The 15,565-nt window shown below is 59.9% G+C and overlaps 1 protein-coding gene across 5 annotated transcripts; it reads right to left on the reverse strand.

Moving 5' to 3' along the window:
- Positions 1-11: 11 nt before the first annotated feature.
- On the reverse strand, positions 12-12,155 carry KANK3 (KN motif and ankyrin repeat domains 3). 5 transcript variants are annotated; one of them, XR_016222583.1, is made up of 11 exons: positions 12,076-12,155; positions 7,777-7,838; positions 5,798-7,105; positions 5,582-5,718; positions 5,213-5,440; positions 5,044-5,128; positions 4,362-4,578; positions 1,255-1,397; positions 960-1,160; positions 783-881; positions 12-229 (listed from the first exon to the last, which is right to left on the reverse strand). XR_016222583.1 is itself a non-coding variant. In XM_008249138.5 (11 exons), the coding sequence occupies exons 2-11, from the start codon at positions 7,808-7,810 to the stop codon at positions 146-148; spliced, it is 2,499 nt and encodes an 832-aa protein (XP_008247360.3). In that variant the 5' UTR covers positions 7,811-7,838; positions 12,076-12,154; the 3' UTR covers positions 12-145. The 5 variants fall into 5 exon arrangements, 4 of the variants coding, with proteins under 4 accessions (XP_008247360.3, XP_008247361.3, XP_008247362.3 ...); XM_008249138.5 differs by having other exon boundaries at positions 5,619-5,718; positions 12,076-12,154; XM_008249139.3 differs by having other exon boundaries at positions 5,619-5,718; positions 11,926-12,113.
- Between the last annotated feature and the right edge of the window lie 3,410 nt (positions 12,156-15,565).

Here is a 15,565-nt window from a genome sequence, read left to right on the forward strand (position 1 = left end):
ACAGGCTCATCTCGTAGCAACGTTTTATTGGGAAAGAACGTGGGGGAATGGGCAGAGCGGGGCTGTATCGGTCCTCGGTCCCTGCTGCGTTGCAGAGCGAGGTTGGGGGTGGGAGAGAGCTCCCTGCACCCAGGTCCAGCTCAGCTCACTGAGGCTGGGGGTCCCCTTCGCTGTCACCGCATCCTCTATCCCCAGGGGTGGCCGTGGGGGAGTCCAGGGGAGACTGGCTCTAGAGAGAGGGAGGAGGGGTCCTGCTGTTGCCTGTGGGCTTGCCCCTCACCGTGGTCCCTGGTGGGGGGGGGCGTCCTGTGCCGAGAGCCTGGCTGCCTGGTTTGCATCCCGCCTCCGCCCCTCTGTGGTCAGGAGGTACCGGAGCTCTCTAGTGGGGCCGGTGCCCACCCAGTGGACCAGGTGATTCGGTGACTTCAGGTAGAAGAGCTGAGAACCCCTCCCCTCCCCTCCCAGGCAAACTCCCAGAACTGCCCTTGTCCCCTGCTGCCGCCTCCCTCTGACCCAGCCTGTGCCCACCTCAGGCCAAGGGCTCCTGGTTCCTTTGACATGAGTCTCCCCAGGTGCAGGTAGCAGGAACCCATGCACACACACAAAAGGTGGGCGCTCTTTGCCAGCCTACTTCCCTGTTTACAGCCTGATCCTAGGCCTGAAGGTGTGCAGATTAAACATGGAATGCCAGCCAGGTAGGGAGCCCTGTCTGCAGCCCTGGGAGACGGGCCTCCCCTAAGCCTGGTGTGTAGCTGGGGGGGTTGGTCTCTACCGCAGCTCACCTGGGGACTGGGCTGGCCTGAGCTCAGGTGCGCATGGAGCAGGGCTGCCACCTCATCCTGCTCGGCCTCCAGAGCTATGGCCAGGGCACTGGTGCCCTCCTGAAGAAAGTTAGACAGTCAGGTCCCTGAGCCCGCGCCTGGACACCGCCCCACAGCACCCCCGTGGCGGTGCCTCACATTGTCCAGGATGGCGGGGTCGCAGCCTGGCTGGGCAAGCAGCAGCCGGACAGTGTCCAGGCGTCCATACTCGCTGGCGCACATCAGCGCCGTGGCCCCGTCTGCGTCCTGCGCGTTCACGTCCGCCCCACACTCCAGCAGGGCTGCCACCGTGTCCTGGCGGCCGTGGCTGATGGCCAGCATGAGGGCTGTCTGCCCTGTCTGGGGGACGAGGAAGAAGGGGCACTCAGGGCAGAACGGAGACTAGGGAGGTGGCGCTCCTGAACGCACAAGCAGGGCACGGGCGTCCACATACCTGGCTGGCCTTGGCATTCACATCCCCCATGCGGAAGAGTCTCTGGACCACAGCCATGTCCTCCGGCCGCCCCACAGAGGTGAGCGCAGCCAGCATGAGGGCCGAGTAGCCGGCTCGGTTCTGGCGGTTGACTTCACAGACCCCTGGGAGGAAGTGGCCGGTCAGCCAGGAGCCGGGCACCCCTAGCTCCCTCCAAGGCAGAACAGCAGGGCTTCTCCTTTAATGCCCACAGGGCTTCTCCCTCAACCCCTCAGGGAAGCCCTCTGAGACTCTAGGTGTTTCAGGCTGGGCAGACTTGGTTTGCTCGCTGCTGTATCTCTCAGTACTTAGAACAATATCCCGCACATAGTAAGTGCCCGGTGAACGTTGGTTCACTGAATGAACAAGTGTTTTCATGGCTCCCACCCACCAAGTCGCCACCTCCACCTGCTCTTTAAGGTTGTATTTGAAAGACAGAGTGACAGATTTCCAGCCACTGGTTTGCTCCTCAAATGGCCACAACAGCTGGGGCTGGGCCAGCCAGGAGGGGTCAAGAACTCCACCCAGGACTCGGGGGGCAGCTGGGACTCAACACCAGCCCCTACCCTGGTCTCTGGAATCCACCCCAGCTTTCATGGCCAGAACCGCCACTGGGGAAATGGCCTGTGGCCATGGGGTGCCCACATCCCCTTGTCAGAGTGCCAGCTGGCATTCCTGCTGCTCTGTGCCAGTCAGGCTTCCTGCTAATGTGCCTGGGAAGGTAGTGGGTGACCTGGATGAAGTTCCTGGCCCAAACCTGCTGGCTGGCAGGCATTTGGGGAGTGAGCCCGCAGAGGGTTCTGTCACTCTGCCTTTCAAATCTTTTTAAAAAGCCTGCTTCCCCATTGCTCCTGGAACACGGGTCACTGTCCACCAAGACCCACAAGGCGCCAAGGATGTTCCTTAGAAGTCCTCACCCCAGCACCCTTGAACAAGACCTCGCTTGGAAACAATGTTTGCAGACAGGATCATCTTAACACAGGGTCGTTATGGTGGGCCCTGATCCAGTGTGCTTTGTGGAGAGAGAGAGACAAACCCAGGAAAGAGCCTACATGGTTAAGGAGCGGGTAAAGTGCCTGTGACCCCAGAATCCTATATGAGTGATGGTTCATCCAGCTTCCTGCTGATGGCCTGGGAAAAGAAGGCCCAAGTCTGAGCTCCTGCCACCCACGAGGAAGACCCGAGTGAAGCTGCTGGCTTGGCTCTTGTGGCCCACCCCATTCTCCCCCCTTCCTCCCTAGTAGGTCCCAGGAATGAGTAGAACTCAGCCTTGCATGAGGAAGTGGCAGGAACAGCCCGTGCTCAGTACCCTCAACAAGGAACAGGATGTCCCTCGAGGCCTTAACCCACTGAGTCCCGCAAGCCCCAGGGGACAAAATCCAGGGTCCCTCACCTACAGTGCAAGTGGGACCGCCCACCCTGGACAGCCAGCTTGGAAAGAAAGGCAACAGGCCAGGGTCTGAGATTCCAGAAGCGAGGAGTGAGTGGAAGCAGAGGGAAGAAGCCAGGAGAAGGGGTGGAGACCGTGCCGGTCTGAGTGAGGGCAAGTGGTGCCAAGGTGGGCTGGGAAGAGGGGAGCTGGCTCCGAGGGCCAGGAAGAGGAAGCAGCACCTACACACGGGGAGGGGAAGTGCCCAGAGGATTTGGGGTCTGTGGGTGGGGGGCAGAGCTGGGTTCCCATGACAGCATGCAGGTAGGGGCAGAGAGACGCAGAGAACAAGGGTGAGCATTTGTTTAGCTCAGCAGTTAAGACTCTGCTTGGGATGCCCACAACCCGGCTCCCACTTCAGCTTCCTGCTCGTGTGAACCCTGGGAGGCAGCAGGTGATGGCTCAAGTGCCTGGGTCCCTGCTGGCACCCATGTGGGAGATCCAGGTGGATTTGAGTTTCCAGCTCCTGGCTTCAGCTGGGCTCAGTCGCAGCTGTTGGGGAGTGAACCAGCAGCTGGGAAGTCTTTATCTGACTTGCAAATAAAAATGTTTGAAGATCATTTATTTATTCGAAAGGCCAAGTGATAGAGTCAAAGAGCTGGAGATCTTTCATCTGCTGTTCACTCCCCAGATGCCTGCTCCCAGGCTGCAGCCAGGAGGCAGGAACTCCTTCTGGGTCTCCCATGCCATGGCCTTCCCAGGCGCATTAGCGGGGAGCTGGATCAGAAGTGGAGCATCCAGTACTCAAAACTAGCACTCTGTTACAAGCCACAGCCTAAGTTGCTGCACCACAATGCTAGCCCAGCAGCCGGTGCCTGCCTCACCCCAGCTGCAGCCCCAGCCCCCTCCAAGGGGTGATGTGCCCAGGAAAAGCACTTGATTCATCCACAATCCCTGTCTGGCTAGCACCAGCTCCCCGTCCTGGCCTGGGCAGCTGTGCCCTTCCCCAGGTCACCAAGTCCTGCAGGGATGGGAGGGATCTCTATGGTAGGTGGGGGACCAGCCTGCAGTGAGGAGAGAGGCCTCCAAGGACAGGCCCAGAGGTCAGCGGATCTGAAGGAGGGCACTGGGGGAGGGGGGCCAGGGAGGCTCCTGGCTCAGTCCCACAGGAAAGTCTCTGCATGTCGGGGTCCTCCCAATTCAGTAAATATCTATGTACCCAGCGTGCATCTCGGCTCCACGGGGGGAGGAGCTGAGGCAGAGGGGTGAGCAAGCAGGGGGCAGGTGAGTGGGGGACAGCGGGCCCGGTGCTCCAACCCAGAGGGCAGTCGGGGTTCTAACCGATGAGTACCTCCTCCGTAGACTGAATACTGGGGTGAAGTGACAGAAGGCACAGCGACCACACCTCCCACTACGTACCTGGCAACTTGCCCAGGGAGGCAGGAATTGCTATACCCATTTCACAAATGAGCAAACCAAGGCCAGTGAGATTAAGTAACTAATCCCAAAGCCCAGTATTCCCTGTCCTTGCAAAGTGGGAGGAGGGTCAGGACAGAGCTGGGCTTGACGGCGGGACCTTGGTGGGCAATCCATCCTCCGTGAACCTTATCACCAGAGGGCGGGCCAGTGCGCCCTCTAATGGCCACTCCTCCCCAACGTTCCCCAGCCTGGGTCTGCTTCCCTCCTCGGGGGCCCCCTCATTCCCTTCCTTAGCTCTGACCCGTATCCAGCAGCAGATTGGAGATGGCCAGGTTCCCATGGGACACGCTGTAGTGCAGCGCTGTGTTCCCGTTGCCGTCCGCCAGGTTCACCACGTGCGCCAGCAGCTCGGCTCCCAGGTGCGCCAGCCCTCGCAGCACCCCGGCCACGGGCTCCGCCTGGGAGCGCCGCTGGCTGGACACTCGAAACCACTCCTGGGCCACCAGGCGCGCCGCGCCCTGCCGGCATGAGAGCAAAGGAGGCGTCAGCGACCGCCCAGGGCGCAGGGCTGAGCCGGGGCAGCCCGGCGGGGCTTCGATTCAGGCTGGGGAAGAGGGCCGCGCCCCTTTCAGAGAGCGATCCAGTCCGTGGGGAACCCAGGCTCCCAGGGGTCAGGGCAGGGATGAGGCTACTGCTCCTGTCCAGGATAGAATCTGGCAGAGCCTGGAGTGAGGCGAGGCGCCAGGGCTCGCTCTTGCCGGAGTGGGGCTGCGGCTGGGGACCGAGGGAAAGGTCATCGCTGTTGTGGAGGGAAGATCCCTTTGGAGAGCCTGGGGTCCGGGGAGGTTCCTGGTGTGTGTGTGGGGGGGTGGAAATTGGGGACACTCCCCCCCCAAAAAACGCACACGCTCTAGGAACCCCGGCGTGCTTCCCTAAAAGGAGGTCGCGGAGGGCCCCCCAGAGAGGGCTCTCCGAGCACTCACGCCGTCGCGGGCGACCCCACGCGGTCGGCTCAGCTGCTTCTGCAGCGCGGCGCACGCTTCGCGCAAACGCGGACTCAACTCGCACCTGCAGGGGAAGCGGAGCAAGGCTCAGCAGCAGTGGCCCACAACGGCGCGGGCGCTCCCACCCCGGGCCCCTGGCGCCGCTCACCTCCCTTGCGCCCCAGGCTGAGTTGCCTCTGCCTCTGCCTCAGCCTCGGGCTCGGGCTCGGGCTCCAAGTCCTGGGTGTCCTCGCCGCTGGGAGGCCCCGGGGGCCCGGAATCGGACGCCCCGCCACTGTCATCCCCGGAGCCGGAGCCGGAGGAGCTGCTCCCCAAGGGCTCGGCTGCGCCGCCGTCCTCGCTGTCGCTGTCCTCCTCACTGGACGAACTCTCGTACCTGAAGGCAAAGTGGGGGAGGCATGGGCTAAGCCTCTCCTGCCAGAGTGGGGGAAAGCGGCTGTCTCCCATTTTCCAGACGAGAAAACTGAGGACTGCCGAGATCACGCGGAGCGCAGAGGGGCGCAGCTGGGATTCACACCCCGTCTAGGTCCCCGCAGATGGAGGGTAGTGCTCACTCTCCGTTGAGGACCCCGACAAACTGCAGGTTCTTGGGCCCCGGGCTGGGCTGGGCGCCAGGGGTCCCGTCTCTCCTCTTCATGATGGATTTGAGGATGCCTGGTGGAGATCAGGTGAGAGCAGTGAGTTCGAGTCCCGCGGCTGGACAACCAGGGCTGAGCGAGGGGTGAGCACTCACCCGCAGGAGCCACGGCCCTGTCTCCATCTGTGGGTCCCGGGGGGTTCTCCTGAGTCAGGGAAGGGGCCTCGGCTGGGGCCTCGGTCTGCGTGGCCTTCTCAGCACAGCTCCAGGGGGTCTGAGTGGCGGCTTCACGCGGCTGGGACTCCGCCGCCGCTGCCGCCGCCGCTTCCTCTGCAGCCTTGCGGGCTCCCTCCAGCTCCCGCAGCCGGTCCCGCAGGAGCTCGCTCACCCCGCGCTGGTGCTCCAGGCTGGCGTGCAGCATCTCCAGCTCGCGCTCGGCAGCCGCGGGCAGCCCCAGCAACGCCTCGGTCACCCATGCGTCCGCATCTACGGTCTCAGGGGCCGCCTCCACGCTGGCCTCCCGGGTCTGCCACGCAGCCTGGGCACTCGCCTCTTGGGTCTCGGGCACGGCCTCGGTGCCTGCTTCCCGGGTGTGGGGCTCCCCATCGGGGATTCCGGCCGCCCGGTCGAGAGCCTGGAGAGCCCCCTCGCTGCGTCCCGCCGCCAACCCGTCGGGGCAGTCAGCCCTGGGGCTGGCTCTGGCGCGGACGCCTCGATCGGAGGTGGCCAGGCGCTCGGTGAGCCGCCGGAGTTGGGCCAGCTTGTCTGGACGCGCTTCGGCCTCCTCATCTGGCTCCAGCTGCCCTCGCGCGGCCAGCAGTCGAGCCTTCTCCGCGCGCAGCACGCGTACCTGCTCCTGCAGCTCGGGCAGAGCGCGCGCTTGCTCCTCGAGCTCACGCAGGCGCCGCAGCGCCGCGGCCATCTGCTCGCGCACCAGCTGCAGTTGAGCGGGGCCCGGCGAGGCGAGGGCCGGGTTGGGGGCGGGGCTGGGAGCCGGGCTGCTGAGGCCCGACCCGCGTGGGCTCCGTGGAGCCCCGCGGGAAGGGCTGGGCGCGCGTTCATGCGCCTGCGCCAGCTCCAGCCGCCGACTGGTTTCCAGGAGCGTGTGTTCGACGCGCGGGTTGCGCACGGGCGCGCGCGGCGACAGCTGTGGCCTCAGGAGCCCCGGGGTCGCGCCCGGGGAGAGCGCCCCCGGAGCCCCACCGTCGTCACTGGCAAGGGACTCGCTGGATGTCCAGGCCCCTGGGCTGCGCGCACCCGCAAGGCCGGACCTGGGTACGCGGGGGCGGCGTGGAGGTGGGGGTCCCGGGGCGCGGCGGGCAGCAGGGCCGCGTTCCAGCTCCTCGACATACTTGAGGAAGTCCAAGTCCAGGTGGAAGCCATAGGGCGTCTCCACTGAGTAGGGCGAGCTCGGGCTTCGTGCTCCCCCGCTGGGCCCCGGGCACAAGCGAGGGCCACCCAGATCTGTGGGCATGCCGAGGAGGAGGGTGTGCCATCAGGCCGAGGAGACTCCCCTTGCACCATAACGTGCCTGCACCCGCACCAAACCCACCCACACACATCAGACTCTTCTATCTGTATCCAATCACCCAAGCGATGGCGCGTTTAGTGAGCACCTACTATGCGCCAAGCACTTTTCTAGACCCTGCGGACACAGCAATGAACGACCACACACATCTCTGCTTTCCAAGTGGTGCTGAACGTCCTAACAAGCACAATACTAGCAGGATGGAATGGAGGGTAGTTGGAGGGGGTGCAGCTCTGGCTCTGGCTAGCAGGGAGGGTTTCCTGTGGACGGGAACTTAAAATAATGAGGAGGAAGCAGCTGGGGACAGGAGGTTTCTAGAAGGAAAGACCCGGGGGGTGGAAGGGAGCAAGGTCAGTTGGAGTAACCAAAGGGTTCCCAGAGGACTGGTGGGAGGGAGGGGAGAAGAGCTGAAGGCTTGGGCAGGGACCTTGGTGCGGGTGGAGGGATGGGCATTTGCTGCACCTGCATCAGGGAGCGCCAGGGTCATGGCATTGCCCAAAGGACCTTTCGGAAGAGTCTCTGGCCACTGAGCAAAGGAGGAACTGCAGGGCTGTGTCCACATGGTGTGGATCTGTGTCCACAGTCGGAATGCATTTTGTACACTCACCGGGCAGGCTTTGGTTCAGGGCAAACTTGGCCATGATTCCTGGAGTCGCTGTCAGTCACACCCTGAAAGGGGGCCCCAGAGGCGTGAGGGTGGGCCCAGCACTAGAGCTCCACCCACGCTCACCTCTCCAGGGACCCCTCACCCCATCCCCACCCACCCTGCACACACAGGCACTCTCTTTCCTCCTCCTATAAGAGACCTGGACAGTTTGAATGTAGGGACCTCCCCTCCTGCTGCCAGACCTCAGCTAGGGTTTCTGTCCCTCCCTGGGTGAATATGTGAAATCATCGCTCTTGACGCATCATGGCACAGCAGGTTAAGCCACTGCATGCGATGCCAGCATCCCATATGGGAGCATCAGTTGTAGAATCTCAGATGCTCCACTTCTGACCCAGCTCCCTGCTCATAGGCCTGGGAAAGCAGTGAAAGATGGCCCGCTAGGGCTTCTGCCAGCACAGTGGGTTCCAGGCTCCTGGCTTCAGCCTGACCCAGCCCCGGCCATTGCAGCCATTTGCGGAGTGAGCCAGCAGATGGAAGATCTCTCTCTCCCTCGCTGTCTGTAACTGTTTTTTCAAATAAATAAGTAAATCATTTAAAAAATATGTATTTATTTATTTGAAAGAGTTATACACAGAGAGGAGGGACACAGAGAGAGAGAGGTCCTCCATCCGATGGTTCACTCCCCAATTGGCCACAATGGCTGGAGCTGCACCGATCTGAAGTCAGGAGCCAGGAGCTTCCTTCAGGTCCCTCATGCGGGTGCAGGGCCCCAAGGACTTGGGCCATCTTCTGCTATCCCAGGCCAAGCAGAGAGCTGGATTGGAAGAGGAGCAGCCGGGTCTCAAACCCGTGCCCATATGGAATGCCGGCACTTCAGGCCAGGGCATTAACCCGATGTGCCACAGCGCTGGCCCCAGTAAATCTTTTTTTTAAAAAAGTCTCTCAAATTTTTTTTCCCTCCTTAGAGAAATGAAAGTGAGATATGTAATTATATGTCTGAATTTTACCAAGGTCACCTGTAAGAACCTTACAGGAAAGAGGGAGGCACTGAAGACATCTGTCTTGCTGGAAGGTCCCCAGTTGAGTTGCCTCCTGGCTCTGTCCTTGGCTTGAAGGAGCTTGTGATAGAACCACAAACAGCTGGCGCAGCTCAATAGGCTAATCCTCCGCTTGCAGCACTGGCACACCGGGTTCTAGTCCTGGTCGGGGCGCCAGATTCTGTCCTGGTTGCCCCTCTTCCAGGCCAGCTCTCTGCTGTGGCCTGGGAGTGCAGTGGAGGATGGCCCAAGTGCTTGGGCCCTGCACCCACATGAGAGACCAGGAGAAGCACCTGGCTCCTGCCTTTGGAGCCATTGGCAGCCACTGGAGGGTGCACCAATGGCAAAAGAAGACCTTTCTCTCTGTCTGTAACTCTGCTTCTCAAACAAATAAATCTTAAAAAAAAAAAAAAAAGAATGACAAGCACTCAGGTTGTCAGAGCTGTGGCTATCCATGGGGAGGGGACAGAAGAGTGACCCTTCAGGTAACATGATGGGGGTGGGTTTTTTTTTTTTTTTTTTTTTTTGACAGGCAGATAGAGAGTGAGAGACAGAAAGGTCTTCCTTCCATTGGTTCACCCCCCAAATGGCCGCTACGGCCGGCACACTGCACCGATCCGAAGTCAGGAGCCAGGTGCTTCTCCTGGTCTCCAATGCGGGTGCAGGGCCCAAGCACTTGGGCCATCCTCCACTGCCTTCTTGGGCCACAGCAGAGAGCTGAACTGGAAGAGGAGCAACCAGAACAGAATCCAGCGCCCTGACTGGGACCAGAACCCAGGGTGCCGGCGCCACAGGTGGAGGATTAGCCTAGTGAGCCAATGATGGGGTCTCTAAGAAAGTGAGGGAGGGCCGGCTCCGTGGCTCAACAGGCTAATCATCCGCCTTGCGGCACCGGCACACCGGGTTCTAGTCCCTGTCGGGGAGCCGGATTCTGTCCCGGTTGCCCCTCTTCCAGGCCAGCTCTCTGCTGTAGCCCGAGAAGGCAGTGGAGGATGGCCCAAGTGCTTGGGCCCTGCACCCCATGGGAGACCAGGAGAAGTACCTGGCTCCTGCCATCGGATCAGCGCGGTGCGCCGGCCGCGCCGGCTGTTGGAGGGTGAACCAACGGCAAAAGGAAGACCTTTCTCTCTGCCTCTCTCTCTCTCACTGTCCACTCTGCCTGTCAAAAAAAAAAAAAAAAAAAAAAACCACAGGGTGGGCAAAACAGGGCTTTGGAGAACCCAAATTAAAACCTTCAGGGGGCAGAAAGGTGCTTGTATTGAGTGCCTCCTGTATGCCCTGCCTGATGAAATGTAACTCCATTCAATCCTGCAAGGTAGAGACCATCATTCCCATTTTACAGATAGCGAAATGGAGGCCCAGCGACATTAAGTTGACCGCCTGTGGGAAACATCCTTAGGCTGAACTCTGCATACCTTTTAGGGACCCCTTGGCCAGCAGTCCCCAGGCACAGCTTTGCACCTGACCTCTGCCAGACCCAATCTATCCTCTCCCTGGCCCACTGCCCACCTGGGCCAACCACATGGCTACCCCTCACCAGCCACCCCCTTCTGGGCTCTTGCATTCCTGATGCCCTCATTCACTGAGCGCCCACCAGCCTGCTAACTGTCTCCCCACCTGCATCCAGTCTCCCTGCTCCCCACCCCTAAGCTTCAGAGGGGCCCCTTCCGGTCCCCAGCAGCTGCTTCCCGTCACCTCATACCGGCTGTGAGCCACGGGCCAGCAGGGCAGAGGGTCATCGCCAAGGACAGCCCGTGCCTCTCTCAACTTGTTTTCAGGAAATTGCCGGGAAAGATCTGGGTTTTGGAAAAAGCCTGGGCCGGGCTTAGGGGTCTGGGCTTTCCTCTCCCACAGCGGGCGTGTGACTCAGTGGGGTCGGCCCCTTCCTCCTGTGACCTGGCCCCACCCAAATCTGAGGTGCTGGACTCTGACAAAACAGCTGTGGGTCGCCTCTAAGACCCAAGCTGGGCTGCCAAATGGGCGGATGCTTCGGAGAATAACAGCGAAATCAACCCTCTGGCTTCTGCTCCAGACCAAGCTCTGTTCTAAGCGATTCACTGACGAACCCGTTTTATAAATCCTACCAGAAGGCTCTGAGGTTGGGCTTCCTATTACCAGTATCCCTCTCTCCACGGTACAAATGGAGAAACTGAGGCACCGGCCTTTAAGTGACCTGCCCAAGGTCACACATACGCAGCAGCAGCTGGGCCAGACCTCCTGGGTTGGTCATTCTATTTGAGCCCCTTTCCCTTTCCAGGAGGGGCAGGGGAGCGGGAGGAGGGAGGTTCGCCCTCCCAGCCTGCACCTGTCAGTTCTTGACCAGGGGCGAGGCGGTATGGAGAGGCAGGTGCACTCCACGGCGGCTCCAGGGGTGCAATCTCTCCGGAGTAGGGGGCGTGTAGCTGCGCAGGGCTCTGCAATGGCTCCCCGGCCCGGCTGTCACAGCTAGATACGGATCTTCTGCCTGAGACCCCCTCATTAGGCCGTCAGAGCCGGAGTCACACGCCCCCACGCCCGCCCCAGGGACTATTTCGGGACTCGGAGCTCCTACCGTGAAACCTGAGGCGGCGGGCGGGGGTGGGGTGGGGAGGGGTTGCCGCTTATACTCCCGGTCCTGGGCCTGGGGAGGGGGCGCCTTCCCGCCTCGAGATCCTGGAGGCTGGCACCACCCCCTGCCCCCGTCCCCAGTGTTGGGGCGGGACTCTCAGAACCCCCCACCCCAGGCGGGCTGGAGGAGGACGACAGCGGGAAGGAGGTGGTGTCGCCCCCCGACCTCCACCACCGGGTCAACCTCGCAAAGACAGAGCAGTTTCCTACAGGAAAGGCCACGGGGCGGTCCCATCCGCTGCCCATTGTCCGCGGGTCCGGGGGCGGCCGTGCCTCCCCCCAACACCATTTCCGCACCCCCCCCCCAACACATACCCCCCAGTCCGGTGCAAGTGGGCTGGACCCGGGCGCCCAGGCCGTCCGGCAGAGACGCCGGGGAAGGGTCCCGAAACTGGCCAGGGCGCTAGGGGCGAACAAGTCCCCCTAGTTGGCTCCTGAAGGGCTAGGGGGAGCGGTCTCTTGACCCGGAGCACCCCACCCCACCCCCGTTCTGCCCACTGCCCACCTGGGTCTCCCCGGGTGACTGCACCTGCCCGGTCGCCGCTCGCGGAGCCCGCAGAGGGGCTGGAAGCGCAGCGCTCCGTCGCAGTGTGTCCCCTGATCCCTTTCCCCTCCACTGGGCGCCCAAGGCTGTCCCCGCAAGCTGGCGTTTTACCTGAAGCCGCAGCCTCGGCCGCGCCTGCACGCGAGCCCGCCCCCTCGAGCTTCGGGGACGGGTTATCTAGGCCTTGACCCTAATGGACGGCCGTGCCAGCCAACCAGCACCCGAAGCTCTCCGACCTGTCCAATAGCGAGAAGAGGTGGGCCTAGAGGGCGGGGCCAGGAGTATGGGGCGGGAATGGGGTGGGGCCTGGGAAGACGGTTCTTCGAGGGCTGCAAGCTGACGGACGTTGGTGCCCGCGCGACTGCCGGGTCTGGCCGGACTCCGAGCTGCTTGGATCTGCTCCACAGGGCTCCAGAGAGCCGTGAGAGGACCCCCGAGCAGAAGAGTGACCCGGTTGGGTTTGTGTGATTGGCGTTCGTTTCCCGGTGTCTGGGGGAAGGTACCAGGACCCTCGATCTTCCTGCACACCACAGGATGCGGAGCCACCTTTGGCATTTGTCTGTCCCTGCGCAAGTGCCCCGTGTGTGCCCCGCCCCTCCTGCTTTATTAGCCTGTGAACTGCTGTCAGTCTCTAAGAAGAAGAAAAAAAGCACAGCTCTCTCACTTACTTTTTTTTTTTAAGAGTTATTTTATTTGAAAAGCAGAGTTACAGAGAGGCTGAGACATAGAGAGAGAGAGAGAGGTTTTCCATCTGCTGGTTCATTCCCCTGATGGCCGCACATCCGGAGTTGCACCGATCCTAAGCCAAGAGCCTGGAACTTTTTCCATGTCTCCCAGGCGAGTGTGAGAGTCCAAGGACTTGAGCCATTTCCACTGCTTTCCCAAGCCATAGCAGAGAGCTGGATCAGAAGTGGAGCGGCCGGGACTCAAACCAGCACCCATATGGGATGCTGGCACTGCAGGCGGTGGCTTTACCCACTATGCCACAGCACCAGCCCCTCTCTCTCTCAATTATTTATGTACTGATTTGCCAGCTGTTTCTCTCACCAACGTGCCAGAACTATAAAAATGAGGAACTGAATGGTTTGGGACATTGCTTGCACCTCCTTCCACATACAATAGACACTTCATAACTGTTTGCTACAAAAATAATTTAAAATTACATTAACTCAGGGTTGGTGTTGTGGCACGGCTTGTTAAGCCTCTGCCTGTGACACCAGTTTGAGCCCCAAGTTACACAGAAAAAAAGAGGGAGAGGGAGAAAGGAAGAGAGATCTTCTGTCCACTGGTTCACTCCCCAAGTGGCCACAATGGCCAGGGCTGGGCCAGGATGAAGCCAGGAGCTAGGAGCTTCACCCGGTCTCCCATATGGGTGCAGGAGCCCAAGCACTTGGGTCATCTTCCACTTCCTTCCCAGGTGCATTAGCAGGGAGCCAGATGGGAAGTGGAGCAGCTGGAACTCAAACCAGTGCCCATATGAGATAATGGCACTTCAGGTGGTGGCTTTACCTGCTAAACCACAGTGCTGGCTCCTTCAGCATTTTTTAAATTAATTTTATTTATTTGGAAGGCAGAGATACAAAGAAAAATAAAGAGACAGAGAGGGGCCAGTGCTGTGGAATAGTGGGTAAAGCCACTCCCTGCAGTGCTGGCATCCCATGTGGGTGCCGGTTTGAGTCCCAGCTGCTCCACTTCTGATCCAGCTCTCTGCTATGGTCTGGGAGGGCAGAAGAAGATGGACCAAGTCCTTGGGCCCCTGCACCTGCGTGGGTGACCCAAAGGGAGCTCCTGGCTCCTGGCTTGGGATTGGCACAGCTCCGACCATTGTGGCCAACTGGGGAGTGAACCAGCAGATGGAAGACCTCTCTCTCTCTTTGCTTCTCCTTTCTCTCTCTATGTAACTCTGACTTTCAAATAAATAAATAAATTTAAAAAAGAGAGAGAGAGAGATCTTACATCTCTTGGTTCACTCCCCAAATGGCTGCAATAGCTGGGACTGGGCCAGGCTGAAGCCAGGAACCTGGAACTCCATCTGGGTCTCCCATGTAGGTGCAGGAACCCAAGCGCTTGAACTGTCTTCCATTGCTTTCCTAGGTGTATTAGCAGGGAGCTGGATTAGAAGTGGAGCAGCTGGGACTTGAACCAGAGTCCACACGGGATGCCAGTGACACAGGCAGCAGCTTAATTTGCTGCACCACAGTGCAGGCCTCTAATCCAGCATTTATTGAGCACCTGCCATCCTGGGCCTCAGCGATGAGAGAAGGCAGATTTGCAAGCCAATGTTTCTGTTAAGCTAATGCTTATGTGAAGGGGTGACCAGATGGGAGTCTGGGAGAGGCAAGCCCCAGAATTGGTGTAAGAGGGGGGATATGGACCACCTGGAGAATGTTCAGGAAGGCAGCCTACTGACACTGGAGGCAGCAGAGTGGGTATTTGCAAAGGAAAACCTGGTGAAATTATGTTCGAGGGGACTGAACAGGCTGGTGAGGGGCAGGCAGGTGCCCCAGCAGTTAGGACGCCACACCGGAGTGCCCGAGTTTAAGCCTGGCTCCACTTCTGATTCCAGCTTCCAGCTAATTCACACCTGAGAAGAAGCCGGTCCCTGCCACCCATGTGGGGGACCCGGGTGGAGTTCCTGGCTTGGCTCATGTGAGAAATAAACCAGTGGATGGAAGATTCTCCAATCTCCATCACTGTCTCACTGGTTTGCAAATAAATAAATAAATAAAATCTTTAAATGCATGGAAAATTGAATCAAAAGATGGTTCAAAATTTTTTTGAAATCCATGCATGTGTGAGATCTTCAAAAAAATGTGTACCTTGAAATACCCTGGGTCCCAGCCATGCACTTAGGAGACGAAACTGAGTTTGCCTGGCCCCACCCTGGCTGTCGTGGGCATTCGGAGATGAAGCAGTGTGCCGCCAGTTCAGCACGTTCCTCTGCCGTCCCTGTCCCTGCAGATTCGCAGTGGCTTCCAGAACCAGGAGGAGGCTCACGTTTGATTCCCCCGTTGCATCTTTTCCCCAGTAGGCTCCAGCCCCCCCAGCCCCCCTCTCTGCTGTAGTTTTGTCTCAGGAGGCAAGCAGCCCTGGGGGTTGCAAATACTGATGTCTTCTCTCTTGCGTTTCTTCCTTGTGTGTGAGTTAGAATTCAGCTTTTTAAAAATGTACTTATGGCCAGCGCCGCGGCTCAATAGGCTAATCCTCCACCTAGCGGCGCCGGCACACCAGGTTCTAGTCCCGGTCGGGGCGCCGGATTCTGTCCCGGTTGCCCCTCTTCCAGGCCAGCTCTCTGCTGTGGCCCGGGAGTGCAGTGAAGGATGGCCCAGGTGCTTGGGCCCTGCACCCCATGGGAGACCAGGAGAAGCACCTGGCTCCTGCCTCCGGATCAGCACGGTGCGCCGGCCACAGCGCGCCAGTCACGGTGGCCATTGGAGGGTGAACCAACAGCAAAAGGAAGACCTTTCTCTCTGTCTCTCTCTCTCTCACTATCCACTCTGCCGGTCAAAAAAAAAAAAAAAAAGTACTTATTTGAGAAGCACATAGACACAGCAACAGCCAGACAACCAGGGAGAGTTCCCATCTGCTGGGAGTTCACTCC

Source organism: Oryctolagus cuniculus, chromosome 16 (genome assembly GCF_051225735.1).
Source record: "Oryctolagus cuniculus isolate XC-2025 breed Fujian yellow rabbit chromosome 16, ASM5122573v1, whole genome shotgun sequence".
Lineage (NCBI taxonomy): Eukaryota > Metazoa > Chordata > Mammalia > Lagomorpha > Leporidae > Oryctolagus > Oryctolagus cuniculus.

What these genes read in the sequence shown, in the direction of transcription:
- KANK3 (XM_008249138.5), bottom strand. Translation starts at nt 7,810, where the DNA reads ATGGCCAAGTTTGCCCTGAACCAAAGCCTGCCCG. An exon ending in CCTGAACCAAAGCCTGCCCG is followed by an intron (nt 7,106 to 7,776) that starts GTGAGTGTACAA and finishes GCATGCCCACAG; the next exon opens with ATCTGGGTGGCCCTCGCTTG. An exon ending in CAGGCCAGCCCAGTCCCCAG is followed by an intron (nt 230 to 782) that starts GTGAGCTGCGGT and finishes CCCTCTCTCTAG; the next exon opens with AGCCAGTCTCCCCTGGACTC.